At 56.9% G+C, this 17,931-nt stretch overlaps 1 protein-coding gene across 1 annotated transcript in view; it reads right to left on the bottom strand.

Moving 5' to 3' along the window:
• Positions 1-13,505: 13,505 nt before the first annotated feature.
• The window catches only part of LOC116958344 (protein Jade-3-like), a 32,391-nt gene continuing 27,965 nt past the window's right edge, over positions 13,506-17,931 (bottom strand). The window contains exons 10-11 of the mRNA XM_076058568.1: positions 17,455-17,572; positions 13,506-14,428 (exon numbers count right to left, since the gene is read on the bottom strand). Of these exons, the coding sequence (XP_075914683.1) occupies positions 13,506-14,428; positions 17,455-17,572 (1,041 nt within the window). The remainder of the gene's footprint in view (positions 14,429-17,454; positions 17,573-17,931) is intronic.

Below are 17,931 nucleotides of genomic sequence, written 5' to 3' on the forward strand. Positions count from 1 at the left end.
TTTCCATCTGGTACAGATACAATGGGAGGCTGATCAATTCCCGGATTATGTATGCCGATGATCTGGTAATTGCTGCTCACTCAGAGGAGGAGTTGGAGCCGCTGTTGCTGAACCTGGAGTTTGCCACCAAGAGGTGGGGCCTTACCATCAGCCCCACCAAAACTAAGCACCTGCCTGGGTATTTTGTACCATCGGACACTCCACCCCCACAACTCCCAATCGGTGATGGGGCAGTTGTGGAGAGTTTCCCATACCTGGGCAGTGTGCTCATGACCAGCTCTGGTTTGACAGCAGAGGTCTCACTCCAGTAGGGGGCAAAGGTATTACATTGGCCAGTCATCTCAGTCAACCCATGGCACCTGGGTCTGTCCTGTGACCTCCTGCCAGCGGGCATTCAACACTTCACGTGGACTTAACGTGTATATAGCCTGGCACAAGCGCCGTGGTGACGTCACAGCCACTTAAGTGGCGAATGGCAGTGACGGTGCTAGTGGTGGTGGTGCTAGCGGTGGTGGTGCTAGTGGTGGTGCTAGCGGTGGTGGTGCTAGCGGTGGTGGTGCAAGCGGTGGTGGTGGTGTTGTCACCATCAGAACATAGTCAACTTTCGATTATCCGCACTAATGGCGGGGAGGACGGCCGTGGATAATCCAACATTACGGATAATCCAAAAATATCCATTTTGCAATGAAGCACAACTGACAATTTCGATTGTTTACTCTTTTGATTTAAAACGAATACTTAACGATGGACCGATTGATCGATGCGTGTGCTCAGTGATAATGACACTTTCCTGGCTCCCGCCCAGCAGAAGAGTCGGCCCATTGAATGGATGATAGCAAAGCCACAGCCAATCAACATCAAACTCAGCCCAATGAGTGGATGACAGCAGAACCACAGCCAATCAACATCAATCAAACTCAGCCCACTCAGTGGATGACAGCAGAGCCACAGCCAATCAACATCAATCAAACTCAGCCCACTGATTGGATGACAGCTGAGCCACAGCCAATCAGCATCAAACTCAGCCCACTCAGTGGATGACAGCTGAGCCACAGCCAATCAGCATCAATCAAACTCAGCCCTCTGAGTGGATGACAGCTGAGCCACAGCCAATCAACATCAATCAAACTCAGCCCACTGAGTGAATGACGGCAGAGCCACAGCCAATCAACATAAATCAAACTCAGCCCACTGAGTGGATGACAGCTGAGCCACAGCCAATCAACATCAATCAAACTTAGCCCACTGAGTGGATGACAGCAGAGCCACAGCCAATCAACATCAATCAAACTCTGCCCACTAAGTGGATGACAGCAGAGCCACAGCCAATCAACATCAATCAAACTCAGCCCACTCAGTGGATGACAGCAGAGCCACAGCCAATCAACATCAATCAAACTCAGCCCACTGATTGGATGACAGCTGAGCCACAGCCAATCAGCATCAATCAAACTCAGCCCACTCAGTGGATGACAGCTGAGCCACAGCCAATCAGAATCAATCAAACTCAGCCCTCTGAGTGGATGACAGCTGAGCCACAGCCAATCAACATCAATCAAACTCAGCCCACTGAGTGAATGACGGCAGAGCCACAGCCAATCAACATAAATCAAACTCAGCCCACTGAGTGGATGACAGCTGAGCCAAAGCCAATCAACATCAATCAAACTCAGCCCTCTGAGGGGATGACAGCTGAACCACAGCCAATCAACATCAATCAAACTCAGCCCACTGATTGGATGATAAGAGCCACAGTCAATCAACATCAACTGAGCCCACTCAGTGGATGACAGCTGAGCCACAGCCAATCAACATCAATCAAACTCAGCCCTCTGATTGGATGACAGCTGAGCCACAGCCAATCAACATCAATCAAACTCAGCCCACTGAGTCGGCAGATATGGCAACTACTGTAGTGTAGAGGCGATCACGTGCATGTCGGATTAACCGGAGCAACATATTTGTTCGGTTGAAGCACGGTGTAACTTGTAATAAACATTTACAAGAATGGTAATGTTTTTAACTGTTTTTAAGATCATTAATTTGTTCTCAAGGGAAAATCAGTTGTGAATTTACGTCAAAATCTCAGGTTAATCAGCAAATCGGATAAACCGGACGCGCGGATAATTGCGAGCCTACTGTCATTATGTATGCTGGAGGAATCCGATGAGCTATAAAGCTCTTTAGCAGATGTCCAGGTGACGTTTCGGTCCACAGCCCTTCTGTTTAATAGTTCAGCTAACTTAATTCTATTGTAACCAGGTACAGTGAGGGAAAAAAGTATTTGATCTCCTGCTGATTTTGTACGTTTGCCCACCGACAAAGAAATGATGAGTCTATAAATTTAATGATAGGGTTATTTTTACAATGAGAGACAGAATAACAAAAACATCCAGAAAAACGCATGGCAAAAATGTAAAAAAATTATTTGCATTTTAATGAGGGAAATACGTATTTGACCCCCTCTCAATCAGAAAGATTTCTGGCTCCCAGGTGTCTTTTATACAGGTAACGAGCTGAGATTAGGAGCACACTCTTAAAGGGAGTGCTCCTAATCTCAGCTTGTTACCTGTATAAAAGGCACCTGTCCACAGAAGCAATCAATCAATCAGATTCCAAACTCTCCACCATGGCCAAGACCAAAAAGCTCTCCAAGGATGTCAGGGACAAGATTGCAGACCTACACAAGGCTGGAATGGGCTACAAGACCATTGCCAAGCAGCTTGGTGAGAAGGTTACAACAGTTGGTGCGATTATTCGCAAATGGAAGAAACACAAAAGAACTGTCAATCTCCCTCGGCCTGGGGCTCCATGCAAGATCTCACCTCGTGGAGTTGCAATGACCATGAGAACGGTGAGGATTCAGCCCAGAACTACACGGGAGGATCTTGTCAATGATCTCAAGGCAGCTGGGACCATAGTCACCAAGAAAACAATTGGTAACACACTACGCCGTGAAGGACTGAAATCCTGCAGCGCCCGCAAGGTCCCCCTGCTCAAGAAAGCACATATACATGCCCGTCTGAAGTTTGCCAATGAACATCTGAATGATTCAGAGGACAACTGGGTGAAAGTGTTGTGGTCAGATGAGACCAAAATGGAGCTCTTTGGCATCAACTCAACTCGCCGTGTTTGGATGAGGAATGCTGCCTATAACCCCAAGAACACCATCCCCACCGTCAAACATGGAGGTGGAAACATTATGCTTTGGGGGTGTTTTTCTGCTAAGGGGACAGGACAACTTCACCGCATCAAAGGGACGATGGACGGGGCCATGTACCGTCAAATCTTGGGTGAGAACCTCCTTCCTTCAGCCAGGGCATTGAAAATGGGTCGTGGATGGGTATTCCAGCATGACAATGACCCAAAACACACGGCCAAGGCAACAAAGGAGTGGCTCAAGAAGAAGCACATTAAGGTCCTGGAGTGGCCTAGCCAGTCTCCAGACCTTAATCTCATAGAAAATCTGTGGAGGGAGCTGAAGGTTCGAGTTGCCAAACGTCAGCCTCGAAACCTTAATGACTTGGAGAAGATCTGCAAAGAGGAGTGGGACAAAATCCCTCCTGAGATGTGTGCAAACCTGATGGCCAACTACAAGAAACGTCTGACCTGTGATTGCCAACAAGGGTTTTGCCACTAAGTACTAAGTCATGTTTTGCAGAGGGGTCAAATACTTATTTCCCTCATTAAAATGCAAACCAATTTATAACATTTTTGACATGCGTTTTTCTGGATGTTTTTGTTGTTATTCTGTCTCTCACTGTTCAAATAAACCTACCATTAAAATTATAGACTGATCATTTCTTTGTCAGCGGGCAAACGTACAAAATCAGCAAGGGATAAAATACTTTTTTCCCTCACTATAAGGCTCAACAGCTCTTTTTCAGCAGCGACTTGGGCCAGATGTTTACTACCTCGCCTGGTATACAGGTGGTCGTGACTTCGATCCCGACCCTGACGATGCCTGCTGTATATTTGGAGTCTGCGTCTCTCTCGTCATCATCACGGTGGCTAGGAGATGTTAACTACCTCGCCTGGTACACAGGAGGTCGTGAGTTCGATCCAGACCCTGACGATGCCTGCTGCAGCTGTATATTTGGAGTCTGCGTCTCTCTCCACAGTTTAGAAACACGCATTTATAGAGTGTTTGACTGCTACTTTAAATGCCTACGTGATGATATCAGCCACTTCGTTGAGCTATCGTTTGTGATGGTCAGGGTCGCCAGGTCACTTCTGACAAAGAGCCACACAGCTCAGAGGCGGCCTTACACATTGTAAAATAAAAAGTTATTCTCCCTGCCTGGGTATAACTATTTGATGCCCCATGGGGAGTGAGATGGAACAGATGGAGATTAGTCCACACACGGGTAGAAGGGAGGGAGATGGAACAGATGGAGATTAGTCCACACACGGGTAGAAGGGAGTGAGATGGAACAGATGGAGATTAGTCCACACACGGGTAGAAGGGAGTGAGATGGAGCAGATGGAGATTAGTCCACACACGGGTAGAAGAGAGAGAGATGGAACAGATGGAGACTAGTCTACACACGGGTAGAAGGGAGTGAGATGGAACAGATGGAGACTAGTCTACACACGGGTAGAAGGGAGTGAGATGGAACAGATGGAGACTAGTCCACACACGGGTAGAAGGGAGTGAGATGGAACAGATGGAGACTAGTCCACACACAGGTAGAAGAGAGTGAGACGGAACAGATGGAGACTAGTCCACACACGGGTAGAAGGGAGTGAGATGGAACAGATGGAGATTAGTCCACACACGGTGTAGAAGGGAGTGAGATGGAACAGATGGAGATTAGTCCACCCACGGGTAGAAGGGAGTGAGATGGAACAGATGGAGATTAGTCCACACACGGTGTAGAAGGGAGTGAGATGGAACAGATGGAGATTAGTCCACCCACAGGGGAGAAGGGAGTCAGATGGAACAGATGGAGATTAGTCCACCCACGGGTATAAGGGAGTGAGATGGAACAGATGGAGATTAGTCCACACACGTGGTAGAAGGGAGTGAGATGGAACAGATGGAGATTAGTCCACACTGTTGCTATACCGCCTTCTCCAGGCAGGGAGTTCCATAGCCTGCGCTTGATCCATCAACCCTCGCTGCTGACTCCAAAGCACAGGCAGCCCTGGACAGTCGCAGCGCAGACGCCACCACCACCACCACTGTCGTCACCTTCACCACCACCTTCACCACCTTTACCACCTTCACCACCACCGTCGTCCCCTTCACCACCACCACCGTCGTCCCCTTCGCCACCACCACCACGTCGTCACCTTCACCACCACCTTTACCACCATCACCACGTCGTCACCTTCGCCGCCACCTTCACCACCACCGTCGTCACCTTCGCCACCACCACGTCGTCACCTTCACCACCACCTTCGCCACCACCACCACCGTCGTCACCTTCACCACCACCACCACCACCGTCGTCGTCACCTTCACCACCACCACGTCGTCACCTTCGCCACCACCACCACGTCGTCGTCGTCACCTTCGCCACCACCTTCACCACCACCACCACCGTCGTCACCTTCACCACCACCACCACCACTGCCACCACCACCACCGCTGCCGTCGTCACGCCACCACTGTCGTCACCTTCGCTGCCACCACCTTCATCATCACCACCACCACCACCGCCATCACCATCATCATAACCACCGCTGCCAGCACCACCGCCACCCATGTCAAGAAACAGTGCTTGGGGGGGGGGGGGAAAACGGTTGAATGTTTTAAAACGTTTTAATATTTTTTTTTATTCTTTCAAATTTTCGTTTCTAAAATGTTTGTAACTTTTTTTTTCCGTCATTTTCCATTTTTTTTAAACAAAAAAAAACTCTCACCGGCCGTATCGCAATCCACGAGCGCCATCCACCAATGCCCCGGCGGGGGGGGGCTGGGGGGCTCCCCTTGCCGTCGCCGTGGCGACCGCGGCAGCAGTAGTAAGAGTAATAACAAACGCGTTGCCCCTTTTTTAACGAAACATTCTGGGCATATTTTTTTTTATCCCCTCCCCTTTCCCACGCTAAAACGTCAAGAGGCTGGGTGGCGGTGGGGCGCGCGGGGGCTGGTGGCGGATGAAAGGTGAAGGTGAATTTAATTCACCGGGTGGGTTGGCAGGTGGGTGGGTTGGGGGGCAGGTGGGTCGGTAGGTGGTAGGGTAGGTGGGTGGGTAGGTGGGTGGTTGGGTGGGTAGGCGGGTGGGTAGGTGGGTGGGTAGGTGGGTGGTTGGGTAGGTGGTTGGGTAGGTGGGTGGGTAGGTGGGTGGGTAGGTGGGTGGGTAGGTGGGTGGGTAGGTGGGTGGTTGGGTAGGTGGGTGGTTGGGTGGGTAGGCGGGTGGGTAGGCGGGTGGGTAGGCGGGTGGGTAGGCGGGTGGTTGGGTGGGTAGGTGGGTGGTTGGGTGGGTAGGCAGGTGGGTAGGCGGGTGGGTGAGTGGTTGGGTGGGTAGGTGGGTGGGTAGGCAGGTGGTTGGGTGGGTAGGTGGGTGGGTAGGTGGGTGGGTAGGCGTGCGAGTGGGTGGGTGGATGTTTCGTTGAGGTCAGATCACCGTGTAGGAAATGATCACATTACGATTACTCTTATTATTATTATGGCATCGTCGCTACTGACACACGATCTAACCGCCCCTCCCCCCCCCAACAACAAACGAAACTGGGAATGGAGTCGTCACATTTCGGCCACCGTGGGGGGCGGCGAAGACGCCGACAACACAACAAGAAGAAAACCGAGAACCGGCTAACGGCAGCTCTCTCACTCTCTCTCTCCCCACTCTGCCTCCCTGCCGTGGGCACCTGTGCACGACCAGCACGACCACCACCACCACGACCACCACCACGACCACCACGACCGCCTCCGCCGCCTCTGCCGGTTGAGCTGTTGAAATAAAAATCGGCTCCACACGATCGTCCACGGGCGCCCACAATCACCGCGGTCGTGACGGTAACGAGGACGACGACGACTATCAACGAGGGGCACCTCCCCGCGTTGATCGACGCGTCGGCCGGCGCCGCGTGCGTCGTGTTGTGAACCCCTCCTCCACCTCCACCACCACCACCCGCCCGCCTGAAAGCCTCACACATCCGTGTTGTCGTGGACGACAACACGGATGTGTGAGGCGATGAGCGGACAAACGGAGAAGGTGAATGGAGAGGCGGCGGGCACCAGCAGAGAGAGAGAGAGGGGGGGGGGGACGAGGGAGAGACGGGAAACGGACGAGGAAAACCCCAAAACATCTCAAACCCTTTCCCGTGACGTCGGCAAGTCGCCATCGAATCTCGGAAACGCGCGAGAGACAGCGAGAGAGACAGAGAGAGAGAGCGAGTGAGACAGCGAGAGACACAGCGAGAGACACAGAGAGAGAGACAGAGAGAGACTGAGAGACACAGCGAGAGAGAGACAGTGAGAGAGAGACAGTGAGAGAGACAGAGAGAGACAGTGAGAGAGAGAGCGAGAGACACAGAGAGAGAGAGAGCGAGAGACACAGAGATAGAGAGCGAGAGACAGAGCGAGAGATAGCGAGAGAGACAGAGAGACACAGCGAGAGAGCGACAGACACAGCGAGACAGTGAGAGAGACAGCGAGAGAGAGAGCGAGAGACACAGAGACAGCGAGAGACAGTGAGAGACAGAGAGAGAGCGAGAGACACAGCGAGAGACACAGCGAGAGAGACAGCGAGAGACAGAGACACAGCGAGAGACAGACAGCGAGAGAGAGACAGCGAGAGACACAGAGAGAGACAGCGAGAGACAGCGAGAGACAGCGAGAGACAGTGAGAGACAGCAAGAGCGACAGAGAGACACAGCGAGAGACACAGCGAGAGACACAGCGAGAGAGACACAGATAGACAGGGAGACAGCAAGAGACAGCGAGAGACAGAGAGAGACAGCGAGAGACAGCGAGAGAGACAGCGAGACAGCCAGAGAGCGGCTCGGCGTTCGTTTGGAGCGGAAGAGACGCAGCAGCAGCAGCAGCAGTGCCATTGCCTTTAAAGACGTCGCCGCTCGCCCTCAGAGAACCGTAGCCACCGCCACTCCACAGTAGCTGGCCGCTTAAAACTGTGCTGCACGCCCCTCCCCACATACCCTTGGAGGGGGGGGGGGAGCCTCGCTTCTGACGGAGTTAAATAATTTGAGGTTTTTTTTCTGCTTCCTTTGCGACCGACGTACGCGCGTCATCGGGGAAGGGGGCTAAGCCACTCCGGGACGCCGCTCGCAGTGGCAAGTCTGAGAGACGGAACGCACGCGCGGAAGCGGACACCGCAGAGCTACCTCCCAAGACGACCTTCAACCAGAACCCCTCGGCTGTGGCCGCCGATCGCGCCAACAAAAAAAAAACGACACTCGCTCCGACGAATTCTCGTGTGACGACTCCGTTTCACTCGGACGTTACCGCTGCTGCTGCGGCTACTGCTGCTGCTGCTGCGGTTAGCAGTGCACCGCGAACCTGACGAATCCAGACGCCTCCCTGCCGATTCCGACGTCCCTGTCGTCCCCCTCCCCCCCACCGCCTCGTCCGTCCGTCCAAGAGGCCCCGGGAATTTGGCTACGGTCGAGCCGACGGGGCAGGCCGCCTGCTCCGAGGCTCATAGGGGCCGGCGAGTCTGGCGAGGGGTGGCGGCGGTACAGGAGGAGGAGGAGGAGGCGGCCAACTTGTGCCGGCAGTGGCGCTAGCGGGCGGCCCGGGGTGCGTGGTGGTGGTGGTGGTGACTGGCGTTGTATCAAAGGCAGTGTAAATCTGAGGCAAGGGGAGGAGAGGGTTAAGGCACGCCCACAAGTTACATAAATAACATTACCTCGCTCTTTTTATTATTCGTTACTTTTAGCGAGTTACACCCAACGCCGTCGCCCCCCCTACTACTACCGGTGGCCTCGGAGGGAAGGAAAAAAAACTATCACGGCGACAGGCCCCGGAGGAGAACGGTCGGGCCCTACCCCCGCGGAAGTAGATAGCGGAGAGCTACATCCGAGAGGATTCCCCCTCCCCGTTCTGCCCCTTCCTACTCACCGCCCCCACCGCCTGCTCCGCCACAGAGCGTCGGGCGGCAGCTCCCCCCCCCCCGCCCCCCCGCCGGCTCTCTGCCGCCCACGCCGAGGGCAACGCTTCACCGCTCCACAGGCAGACTTTTGAGACTTTTCTTCGCGATTAAGAATCGTCGGGAGTTGGGATCGAGACAAAGTTGAGTGCACAAACAACAGTAAATAAGGAACAAGTGCGGTCCCCCCCCCCCCTGTGCAGTCAACGTCGGTGACGGGGGCTGAAACCATCAACTCACAACGCACTAAGAAGCCGGCTTACTCTCAACTCGGTCTGCGCGAGTCCATGGGTCTCCATGCGAGTCTATGGGTCTCCGTGTGAGTCTATGGGTCTCCGTGTGAGTCTATGGGTCTCCGTGCGAGTCTATGGATCTCCGTGTGAGTCTATGGGTCTCTGTGCGAGTCTATGGGTCTCCGTGTGAGTCTATGGGTCTCCGTGCGAGTCTATGGATCTCCGTGCGAGTCTATGGATCTACTTGCGAGTCTATGGATCTGTGCGAGTCTATGGATCTCTGTGCGAGTCTATGGGTCTCCGTGCGAGTCTATGGATCTACTTGCGAGTCTATGGATCTCCGTGCGAGTCTATGGATCTACTTGCGAGTCTATGGATCTGTGCGAGTCTATGGATCTCTGTGCGAGTCTATGGGTCTCCGTGCGAGTCTATGGATCTCTTTGCGAGTCTATGGGTCTCTTTGCGAGGCTATGGGTCTCCGTGCGAGTCTAAGGGTCTCCGTGCGAGTCTATGGGTCTCCGTGTGAGTCTATGGATCTCTGTGTGAGTCTATGGGTCTCTGTGTGAGTCTATGGGTCTCTGTGTGAGTCTATGGGTCTCTTTGCAAGTCTATGGGTCTCTGTACGAGTCTATGGGTCTCTGTGCGAGTCTATGGGTCTCTGTGTGAGTCTATAGGTCTCTGTGTGAGTCTATGGGTCTCTGTGCGAGTCTATGGGTCTCTGTGCGAGGCTATGGGTCTCCGTACGAGTCTATGGGTCTCCGTACGAGTCTATGGGTCTCCGTACGAGTATATGGGTCTCCGTACGAGTCTATGGGTCTCCGTACGAGTATATGGGTCTCCTTGCGAGTCTATGGGTCTGCGTGCGAGTCTATGGGTCTCTGTGCGAGGCTATGGGTCTCTGTGCGAGGCTATGGGTCTCCGTGCGAGTCTATGGATCTTCGTGCGAATCTATGGGTCTCCGTGGGAGTCTATGGGTCTCCGTGCGAGGCTATGGATCTCCGTGCGAGTCTATGGATCTCCATGCGAGTCTATGGGTCTCCGTGCAAATCTATGGGTCTCGTGCGAGTCTATGGGTCTCGTGCGAGTCTATGGATCTCCGTGCGTGGACCTTAAGAATAACCTAACCAAACATATGACAGGTGACGTATCGGCGACGGTCCTATTCACAACATAAGGCCCACCACCAGCTCCACCACCTCACCCGTTACATACCGTATACGAGCATGCCTGTCTGTGTGCGTCACTCTCTCTCCGCGTTCGTCTGTGTCTGTTTCTGTCTGTGCGTGTCTGTCTCTGAGTGTGTATGCGTGTGTATGCGTGTGTCTTTGTATCTCTGAGTGTGTCTCTCTGTGTCTTTGTACCTCTGCGTGTCTCTCTGCGTGTGTGCGTCTGTGTGTCTGAGCATCTCTGTGTGTGTCTACGTCTGCGTGTATCTGCGCGTGTCCGTGTAAGAGTGCCACGTGACAAGACTGCAGGCGTGCATTTGCCAATTCCACTGCTGGGCTGGATGAGGGCCTCCCCACGCACTCCGCAGGTCGTGGTTGGTGGTGGTGTGGTGGTGTGGTGGTGTGGTGTGGCCTCGACTGTACTTCACTCATCACGGGGTGTCATCACTGTGTGCTCAAAGTGGCGGCGGAGCAGCGGATGGGAGCCAGGGCACCCTTGGGCGGGGGTGTGGGGGAGCTTAGAAGTACAACACAACATCGGATTACGCTGCACTCCTTCTCCGATGCACGTCGCACACTCCGTTTCCCCTCCAGCAACCACCGCTGGCCCACCCACCCACCCCCTATCCCCTGCACATGACTCAACCCCCAGCCAGACTCAAAGGCTGCGAAGGTTCCAACGCTGGAGAGAGTTCGCCAGGTCCCAGCACCGGACCGGTGCCGAGTTGTGCCGGCCAAGGAGAGAGACACACGGAGAGTGCGGGATGAGAGAGAGAGTGGGGAGAGAGAGAGTGGGGTGAGAGAGTGGAGAGGGGGAGGGGAGAGAGTAGAGAGAGTGGGGAGAGAGAGTGGGGAGAGAGTGGGGAAAGAGAGAGTCGAGAGAGAGTGGGGAGTGAGAGAGAGTGGGGAGAGAGTGGTGAGAGTAGAGAGAGTGGTGAGAGTAGAGAGAGTGGGTAGAGAGAGAGTGGGGAGAGAGAGTGGTGAGAGAGAGTGGGGAGAGTAGAGAGAGAGCGGTGAGAGTAGAGAGAGTGGGGCGAGAGTGGGGAGAGAGTGGTGAGAGAGAGTGGTGAGAGAGAGTAGTGAGAGTAGAGAGAGTGGGTAGAGAGAGTGGTGAGAGAGAGTGGTAAGAGAGAGTGGGGAAAGAGTGAGTGGGGAGAGAGTGGGGAGAGTAGAGAGAGTGGGGAGAGTAGAGAGAGTGGGGAGAGAGTGGTGAGAGAGAGTGGGGAGAGTAGAGAGAGTGGGGAGAGTAGAGAGAGTGGGGAGAGAGTGGTGAGAGAGAGTGGGGAGAGTAGAGAGTGGTGAGAGTAGAGAGAGGGTGGTGAGAGAGTGGGGAGAGAGAGTGCAGCGAGGGGGAGAGAGAGCGCGACAGGGGACCACTTGGCCTGACTGCGCCTTTCCCCTATAACAAAAAAAATAAAATAAACAACCTAGACCCTGCCTCCTCCTCCTACCACCACCTCGCCCTCCTCGGTCATCCGCGCACCACCGAGTCGCAACGCCGACGTCAAAACAAACCAACGCAACTTCCTAAAAAAAGGGAAAGTAAACAGCCGTGACCGCCATGCACCGCTCACCGCCACCGCTCACCGCCACCGCTCACCGCCACCGCTCACCGCCACGGCGCCCGATCGCCGGCGGCGCGGTACAAATGCCAGTGCTTGTTATTTACCGGGAGGGGAACGGCGAACAACCTTCAAAACGTTTCCTCGTTTACGATTAATAATAATGACCAAACAGAGGGGAGGGGGATGGGGGGGAAACATGAAAGGAGGGGGGGGGGGGCTTCAGAATTGCGGACACGTGGGGGGTGGTGGGGGGGAGGTGAAAAAGAGCTTCGTAGCTCATCTGATTTCTTCGGGATAAATAAAGATTCTGAAATGTAACCAATCAATGGACGGCAAGGGACAGAGAGAGAGAGAGAATAAGGAGAGAGTTTAGAGGACAGCGAGAGAGAGGGAGGAGAGAGTCGAGAGAGAGGGTGCGGTGGGGGAGGAGCAAGGCATGGGTCACGCGTGGAAATATACAGAGCTCGCGTCGCTTATAAATATATACTGGGCTTGCGTGCGATCGTGAGTGATCCCGTGTGAGATCTCGTGTGAGATCTCGCGTGAGATCGTGAGAGAGCAACGCGAACGCCGCGACGCGCTGGAGCACGGGGGGGGGGGGGGGGCAGAAGACGCACGCAGACGGGAGGGAGACGTCGAGACGGGAGAGAGACGAGCACACACAGACAACCCTCGGGAGTCCGCACCGGCGCAAACGACCCGGCCAGGGACCCCGACCCAGGCCAGCCAGGGACCCCGACCCAGCCAGGGACCCCGACCCAGGCCAGCCAGGGACCCCGACCCAGCCAGGGACCCCGACCCAGGCCGGCCAGGGACCCCGACCCAGGCCGGCCAGGGACCCCGACCCAGGCCGGCCAGGGACCCCGACCCAAGCCAGCCAGGGACCCCGACCCAAGCCAGCCAGGGACCCCGACCCAGGCCAGCCAGGGACCCCGACCCAGGCCAGTCAGGGACCCCGACCCAGGCCAGCCAGGGACCCCGACCCAGGCCAGCCAGGGACCCCGACCCAGGCCAGCCAGGGACCCCGACCCAGGCCAGCCAGGGACCCCGACCCAGGCCGGCCAGGGACCCCGACCCAGGCCGGCCAGGGACCCCGACCCAGGCCGGCCAGGGACCCCGACCCAAGCCAGCCAGGGACCCCGACCCAAGCCAGCCAGGGACCCCGACCCAGGCCAGCCAGGGACCCCGACCCAGGCCAGCCAGGGACCCCGACCCAGGCCAGCCAGGGACCCCGACCCAGGCCACTACTCCGCGGTGGACTCTGCGGTGACTCCGTGCCCTCACCGCGAAGCGACCGACGACGTCACGGGCAACCGATGCCGGATTGGCTCGGAAAAAACGCCGCCGCCGCAGCCGCCGCCGCAGGCTCGGCGGCCGCGGCGGGAGGGGTGAAGAGAACGAATCGGAGACAGTCGCACGCACACAGAGACAGAGAGACGGTCGGAGGGGCAGGGAGGGGAGGGGGGCGACCGTCCCCGTGGCACCTCAGCTCACGAGCGAGTTGAGGAAGCGCGACATGGTCAGGTTCGTCTTGAGAGTGAACTTCATGGCCGCCGCCGCCGCCGCCGACGACGCCGAGGCCGGGGGGGGCACCGGCGGCGCCACCCCCGGCGGCTGTCCGGCCTCTGCCCGCCGCCGGGATTTGACTCCTCCCCCTCCTCCCCCTCCTCCCCCTCCCCCTCCCTCGCCAACGTCAACAACAACAACGCCGGCGTCGTCGTCGTCGTCGTCGCCGTCGTCGGCGTCGCCGGCGCCGGCGGCGGCGGCGGCGGCGGCGGCTGGCGCCGGCCTCTTCCTCAGGACGCGTCCGTCGGCGAGCGGCGCCGGCCTCCTCGTCCTCCTCCTCTCCCCGTCGCCGTTCTCCGCTCGCCCCTCCACCTCCTCCCGCTCCTCTTCGCCGTCGCCGCGGTCGTCGTCTTCGGCAAGCTTGCCGGCGGCACCGGCGGGAGCCGCCGGGCGGCACGGAGAGCCTCCCCCGCGGGGAGGGGGGGCGCCGGCACCGCCGCCGCCGCCGCCGCCGCGCGCCCTCCGCTCGTCCACGCGGCTCACGCGCACGCACGGCACGGCGGTGGCGCCCCCCGGCAGCGCCAGCTTCACCATCGAGCCGTTGCAGCGACGGGCGATGCCGCCGCCGCCGCCGCCGTCGCCGCCTCCTCCACCGCCTCCACCGCCTCCACCGCCTCCCTGCTGCTGCTGCTGATGCGGTGTGGGGGGGCGCCGCCCGTTGACGGCGTCGGGGCGACGGGGCGTGTCGGGATAGGCGCCGGCGATTTCTGACGCCGACGCCGGCGCCGAAAAGGACGAAGAGGCGGGGGCGGTGGCGGCCGGCGCGGCCGGCGATCGGTGGACGCAGGCGCTGCTTGCGCTGGTGCTCGCACCGCTTGCGCCGGCGCTGCTAGCGTTGGTGCCTGTGGTTCGGGGTGGCGGGAGTGGTGAGGGAGTGGTGAGGGAGAGGTGAGAGAGAGGTGAGAGAGTGGTGAGAGAGTGGTGAGAGTGGTGAGGGAGAGGTGAGAGAGTGGTGAGGGAGTGGTGAGAGAGTGGTGAGGGAGTGGTGAGAGAGTGGTGAGAGAGAGGTGGGAGTGGTGAGAGAGTGGTGAGGGAGTGGTGAGAGTGGTGAGAGAGAGGTGAGAGAGAGGTGAGAGAGTGGTGAGGGAGTGGCGGGAGTGGTGGGAGAGTGGTGAGAGAGTGGTGAGAGAGAGGCGAGGGAGTGGTGAGAGAGAGGTGAGAGAGTGGTGAGAGAGAGGTGAGCGAGTGGTGAGAGAGTGGTGAGAGAGTGGTGAGAGAGTGGTTCGGGGTGGCGGGAGAGTGGTGAGAGAGTGGTGAGAGAGTGGTTTGGGGTGGCGGGAGTGGTGAGAGAGTGGTGAGAGAGTGGTTCGGGGTGGCGGGAGTGGTGAGAGAGTGGTGAGAGAGTGGTGAGAGAGTGGTGAGAGAGAGGTGAGGGAGTGGTGAGGGAGTGGTGAGAGAGAGGTGATGGAGTGGTGAGGGAGTGGTGAGAGAGAGGTGATGGAGTGGTGAGAGAGAGGTGAGAGAGAGGTGAGAGAGAGGTGGGAGTGGTGAGAGAGAGGTGAGAGAGGTGACAGAGAGGTGAGGGAGTGGTGAGAGAGAGGTGAGGGAGTGGTGAGGGAGTGGTGAGAGAGTGGTGAGGGAGTGGTGAGAGAGAGGTGAGGGAGTGGTGGGAGTGGTGAGAGAGAGGTGAGGGAGTGGTGAGAGAGTGGTGACGGAGTGGTGAGAGAGAGGTGAGGGAGTGGTGGGAGTGGTGAGGGAGTGGTGAGAGAGTGGTGAGGGAGTGGTGAGAGAGTGGTGAGGGAGTGGTGAGAGAGAGGTGAGGGAGTGGTGAGAGAGTGGTGAGAGAGTGGTGAGAGAGAGGTGAGGGAGTGGTGAGAGAGTGGTGTGAGAGTGGTGAGGGGTGGTGGGAGTGGTGAGAGAGAGGTGAGAGAGAGGTGAGGGAGTGGTGAGAGAGTGGTGAGGGAGTGGTGAGAGAGTGGTGAGGGAGTGGTTAGAGAGTGGTGAGGGAGTGGTGAGGGAGTGGTGAGAGAGTGGTGAGGGAGTGGTGAGAGAGTGGTGAGGGAGTGGTAAGAGAGAAGTGAGGGAGTGGTGAGAGAGTGGTGAGGGAGTGGTGAGGGAGTGGTGAGTGGTGAGAGAGTGGTGAGAGAGAGGTGAGTGAGAGGTGAGAGAGTGGTGGGGGAGTGGTGAGAGAGTGGTGAGAGAGTGGTGGGAGAGAGGTGAGAGAGTGGTGAGAGAGTGGTGAGAGAGTGGTGAGGGAGTGGTGAGGGAGTGGTGGGGGAGGGTAACCACGAGGCTGAATCATCTCAGCAGCGCCTGTGCCAGTGAGCGACAGCACTGGCACCGTGAACCCAGAGACACCCCAGACCCTCCCCCAGGGCTCTGAACCCAGGCTTGGCAGGAGGACGGTTGTGGCGGTGGCTCTGACCTGTGACCCCAATGCTGGCGCCCTGCCCCCCAGGGGTGCGAGTGGGGGCTGGGAGGAGTGCGGCTTCCGTGCCCCCCTACAAGACAAAGATCCCCCGTGTAGCCTTAACAGAACGTTGGGGAAAGTGCCGATGGCGAGTAGCACCTATGAAGGCCGGCACGGCACACGACGGGGGGGGGGAGTGGCCAGCAACCACGCCCGGCCGCCTTTGTCTCCCCAGTGGCGATGTCTACACGCCGCACCAGGTACTCATTTGAGGCCGAGTCGACCTAGGGGTTCAGATAATCGCCACCGGTGTTGGCCGCGAGCGGGAATGGAACCCGGGTCGCTGGGTTCGTGGCCTGTGAACTACGTCACCAGGTATGCAGGAGGTCGTGCTGACCCTGATACCTGCTGTTTGAGTTTCCGACCTGTTGCGACTATCGGTGTGCGTGGGCCTATGGGGTCTCCAGATAATTCTCTGTCTTTGGGTCTCCGTGCGAGTCTACGGGTCTCTGTATGGGGAGTCTGTGGGTCTCTGTGTGAGTCTATGGGTCTCTGTGTGAGTCTGTGGGTCTCTGTGTGAGTCTATGGGTCTCCGTGCGAGTCTATGGGTCTCTTTGCGAGTCTATGGGTCTCTGTGCGAGTCTATGGGTCTCTGTGTGAGTCTATGGGTCTCCGTGCGAGTCTACGGGTCTCTGTATGGGGAGTCTATGGGTCTCTTTGCGAGTCTATGGGTCTCTGTGCGAGTATGGGTCTGTGTGAGTCTATGGGTCTCTGTGTGAGTCTATGGGTCTCCGTGCGAGTCTACGGGTCTCTGTGTGAGTCTACGGGTCTGTGTGAGTCTACGGTCTCCGTGCGAGTCTATGGGTTTCCGTGTGAGTTTATGGGTCTCTGTGTGAGTCTATGGGTCTCCGTGCGAGTCTACGGGTTTCTGTATGGGGAGTCTATGGGTCTCTTTGCGAGTTTATGGGTCTCTGTGCGAGTCTATGGGTCTCTGTGTGAGCCAATGGGTCTCCGTGCGAGTCTATGGGTCTGTGTGAGTCTACGGGTCTCTTTGCGAGTTTATGGGTCTCCGTGCGAGTCTATTGATCGCCGTGCGAGTCTATGGGTCTCTGTGTGAGTCTATGGGTCTCTGTGCGAGTCTATGGGTCTCTGTGTGAGTCTATGGTTCTCTGTGTGAGTCTATGGGTCTCTGTGCGAGTCTATGGGTCTCTGTGTGAGTCTACGGGTCTCTGTGTGAGTCTATGTGTCTCTGTGTGAGTCTATGGATCTCTGTGTGAGTCTATGGGTCGTCTCTGTATGAGTATATGGGTCTCTGTGTGAGTCTATGTGTCTCTGTGTGAGTCTATTGGTCTCTTTGCGAGTCTATGGGTCTCTGTGTGAGTGTATGGGTCTCCGTGCGAGTCTACGGGTCTCTGTGTGAGTCTATGGGTCTCTGTGTGAGTCTATGGGTCTCTGTGTGAGTCTATGGGTCTCCGTGCGAGTCTCTCCCTGTGGGGGGTGGTGTGGAAGTCGCAGTACCTGTGGCGGTGCCGGTCTCGAGCAGACGCAGCTGAGTCTGGAAGATCTGCTCCAGGAGGCGCGTCAACGAGTTCTTGAGTTTCTCTCTCCGGGAGACCATGTAGCACAAGTTCCGCACCTACACGCACGCACGCACGCACACAAAGACAAAGATCCCCCCTGTAGCCTGAACAGACTGTAGGGGCAAGTGCTGTTAGCGAGTACCTATGAAGGTACTCGCTAACATCTCCCCAGTGGAGATGTTTACACACCGCACCAGGTACTCATTGGAGGCGGAGTTGACCGAAGGGAGGTCGAGGATTGGTTCAGATAATCGTCACTGATGTTGGCCGTGAGGGGGAATTGAACTCGGGTCTCTGCTGGGTTCGTAGCGCAGCGCTAACTGGTGCACCACAGACACACACAGGCACACCGACACACACACACAGACACACACAAATACACAGACACACACACAGACACAACAACAACCGCCAT

This window comes from Petromyzon marinus, assembly GCF_048934315.1.
Source record: "Petromyzon marinus isolate PM22_M1 ecotype Great Lakes invasive population chromosome 76 unlocalized genomic scaffold, UKy_Petmar_22M1.pri1.0 chr76_unloc.3, whole genome shotgun sequence".
Taxonomy (NCBI): Eukaryota; Metazoa; Chordata; class Hyperoartia; order Petromyzontiformes; family Petromyzontidae; genus Petromyzon; species Petromyzon marinus.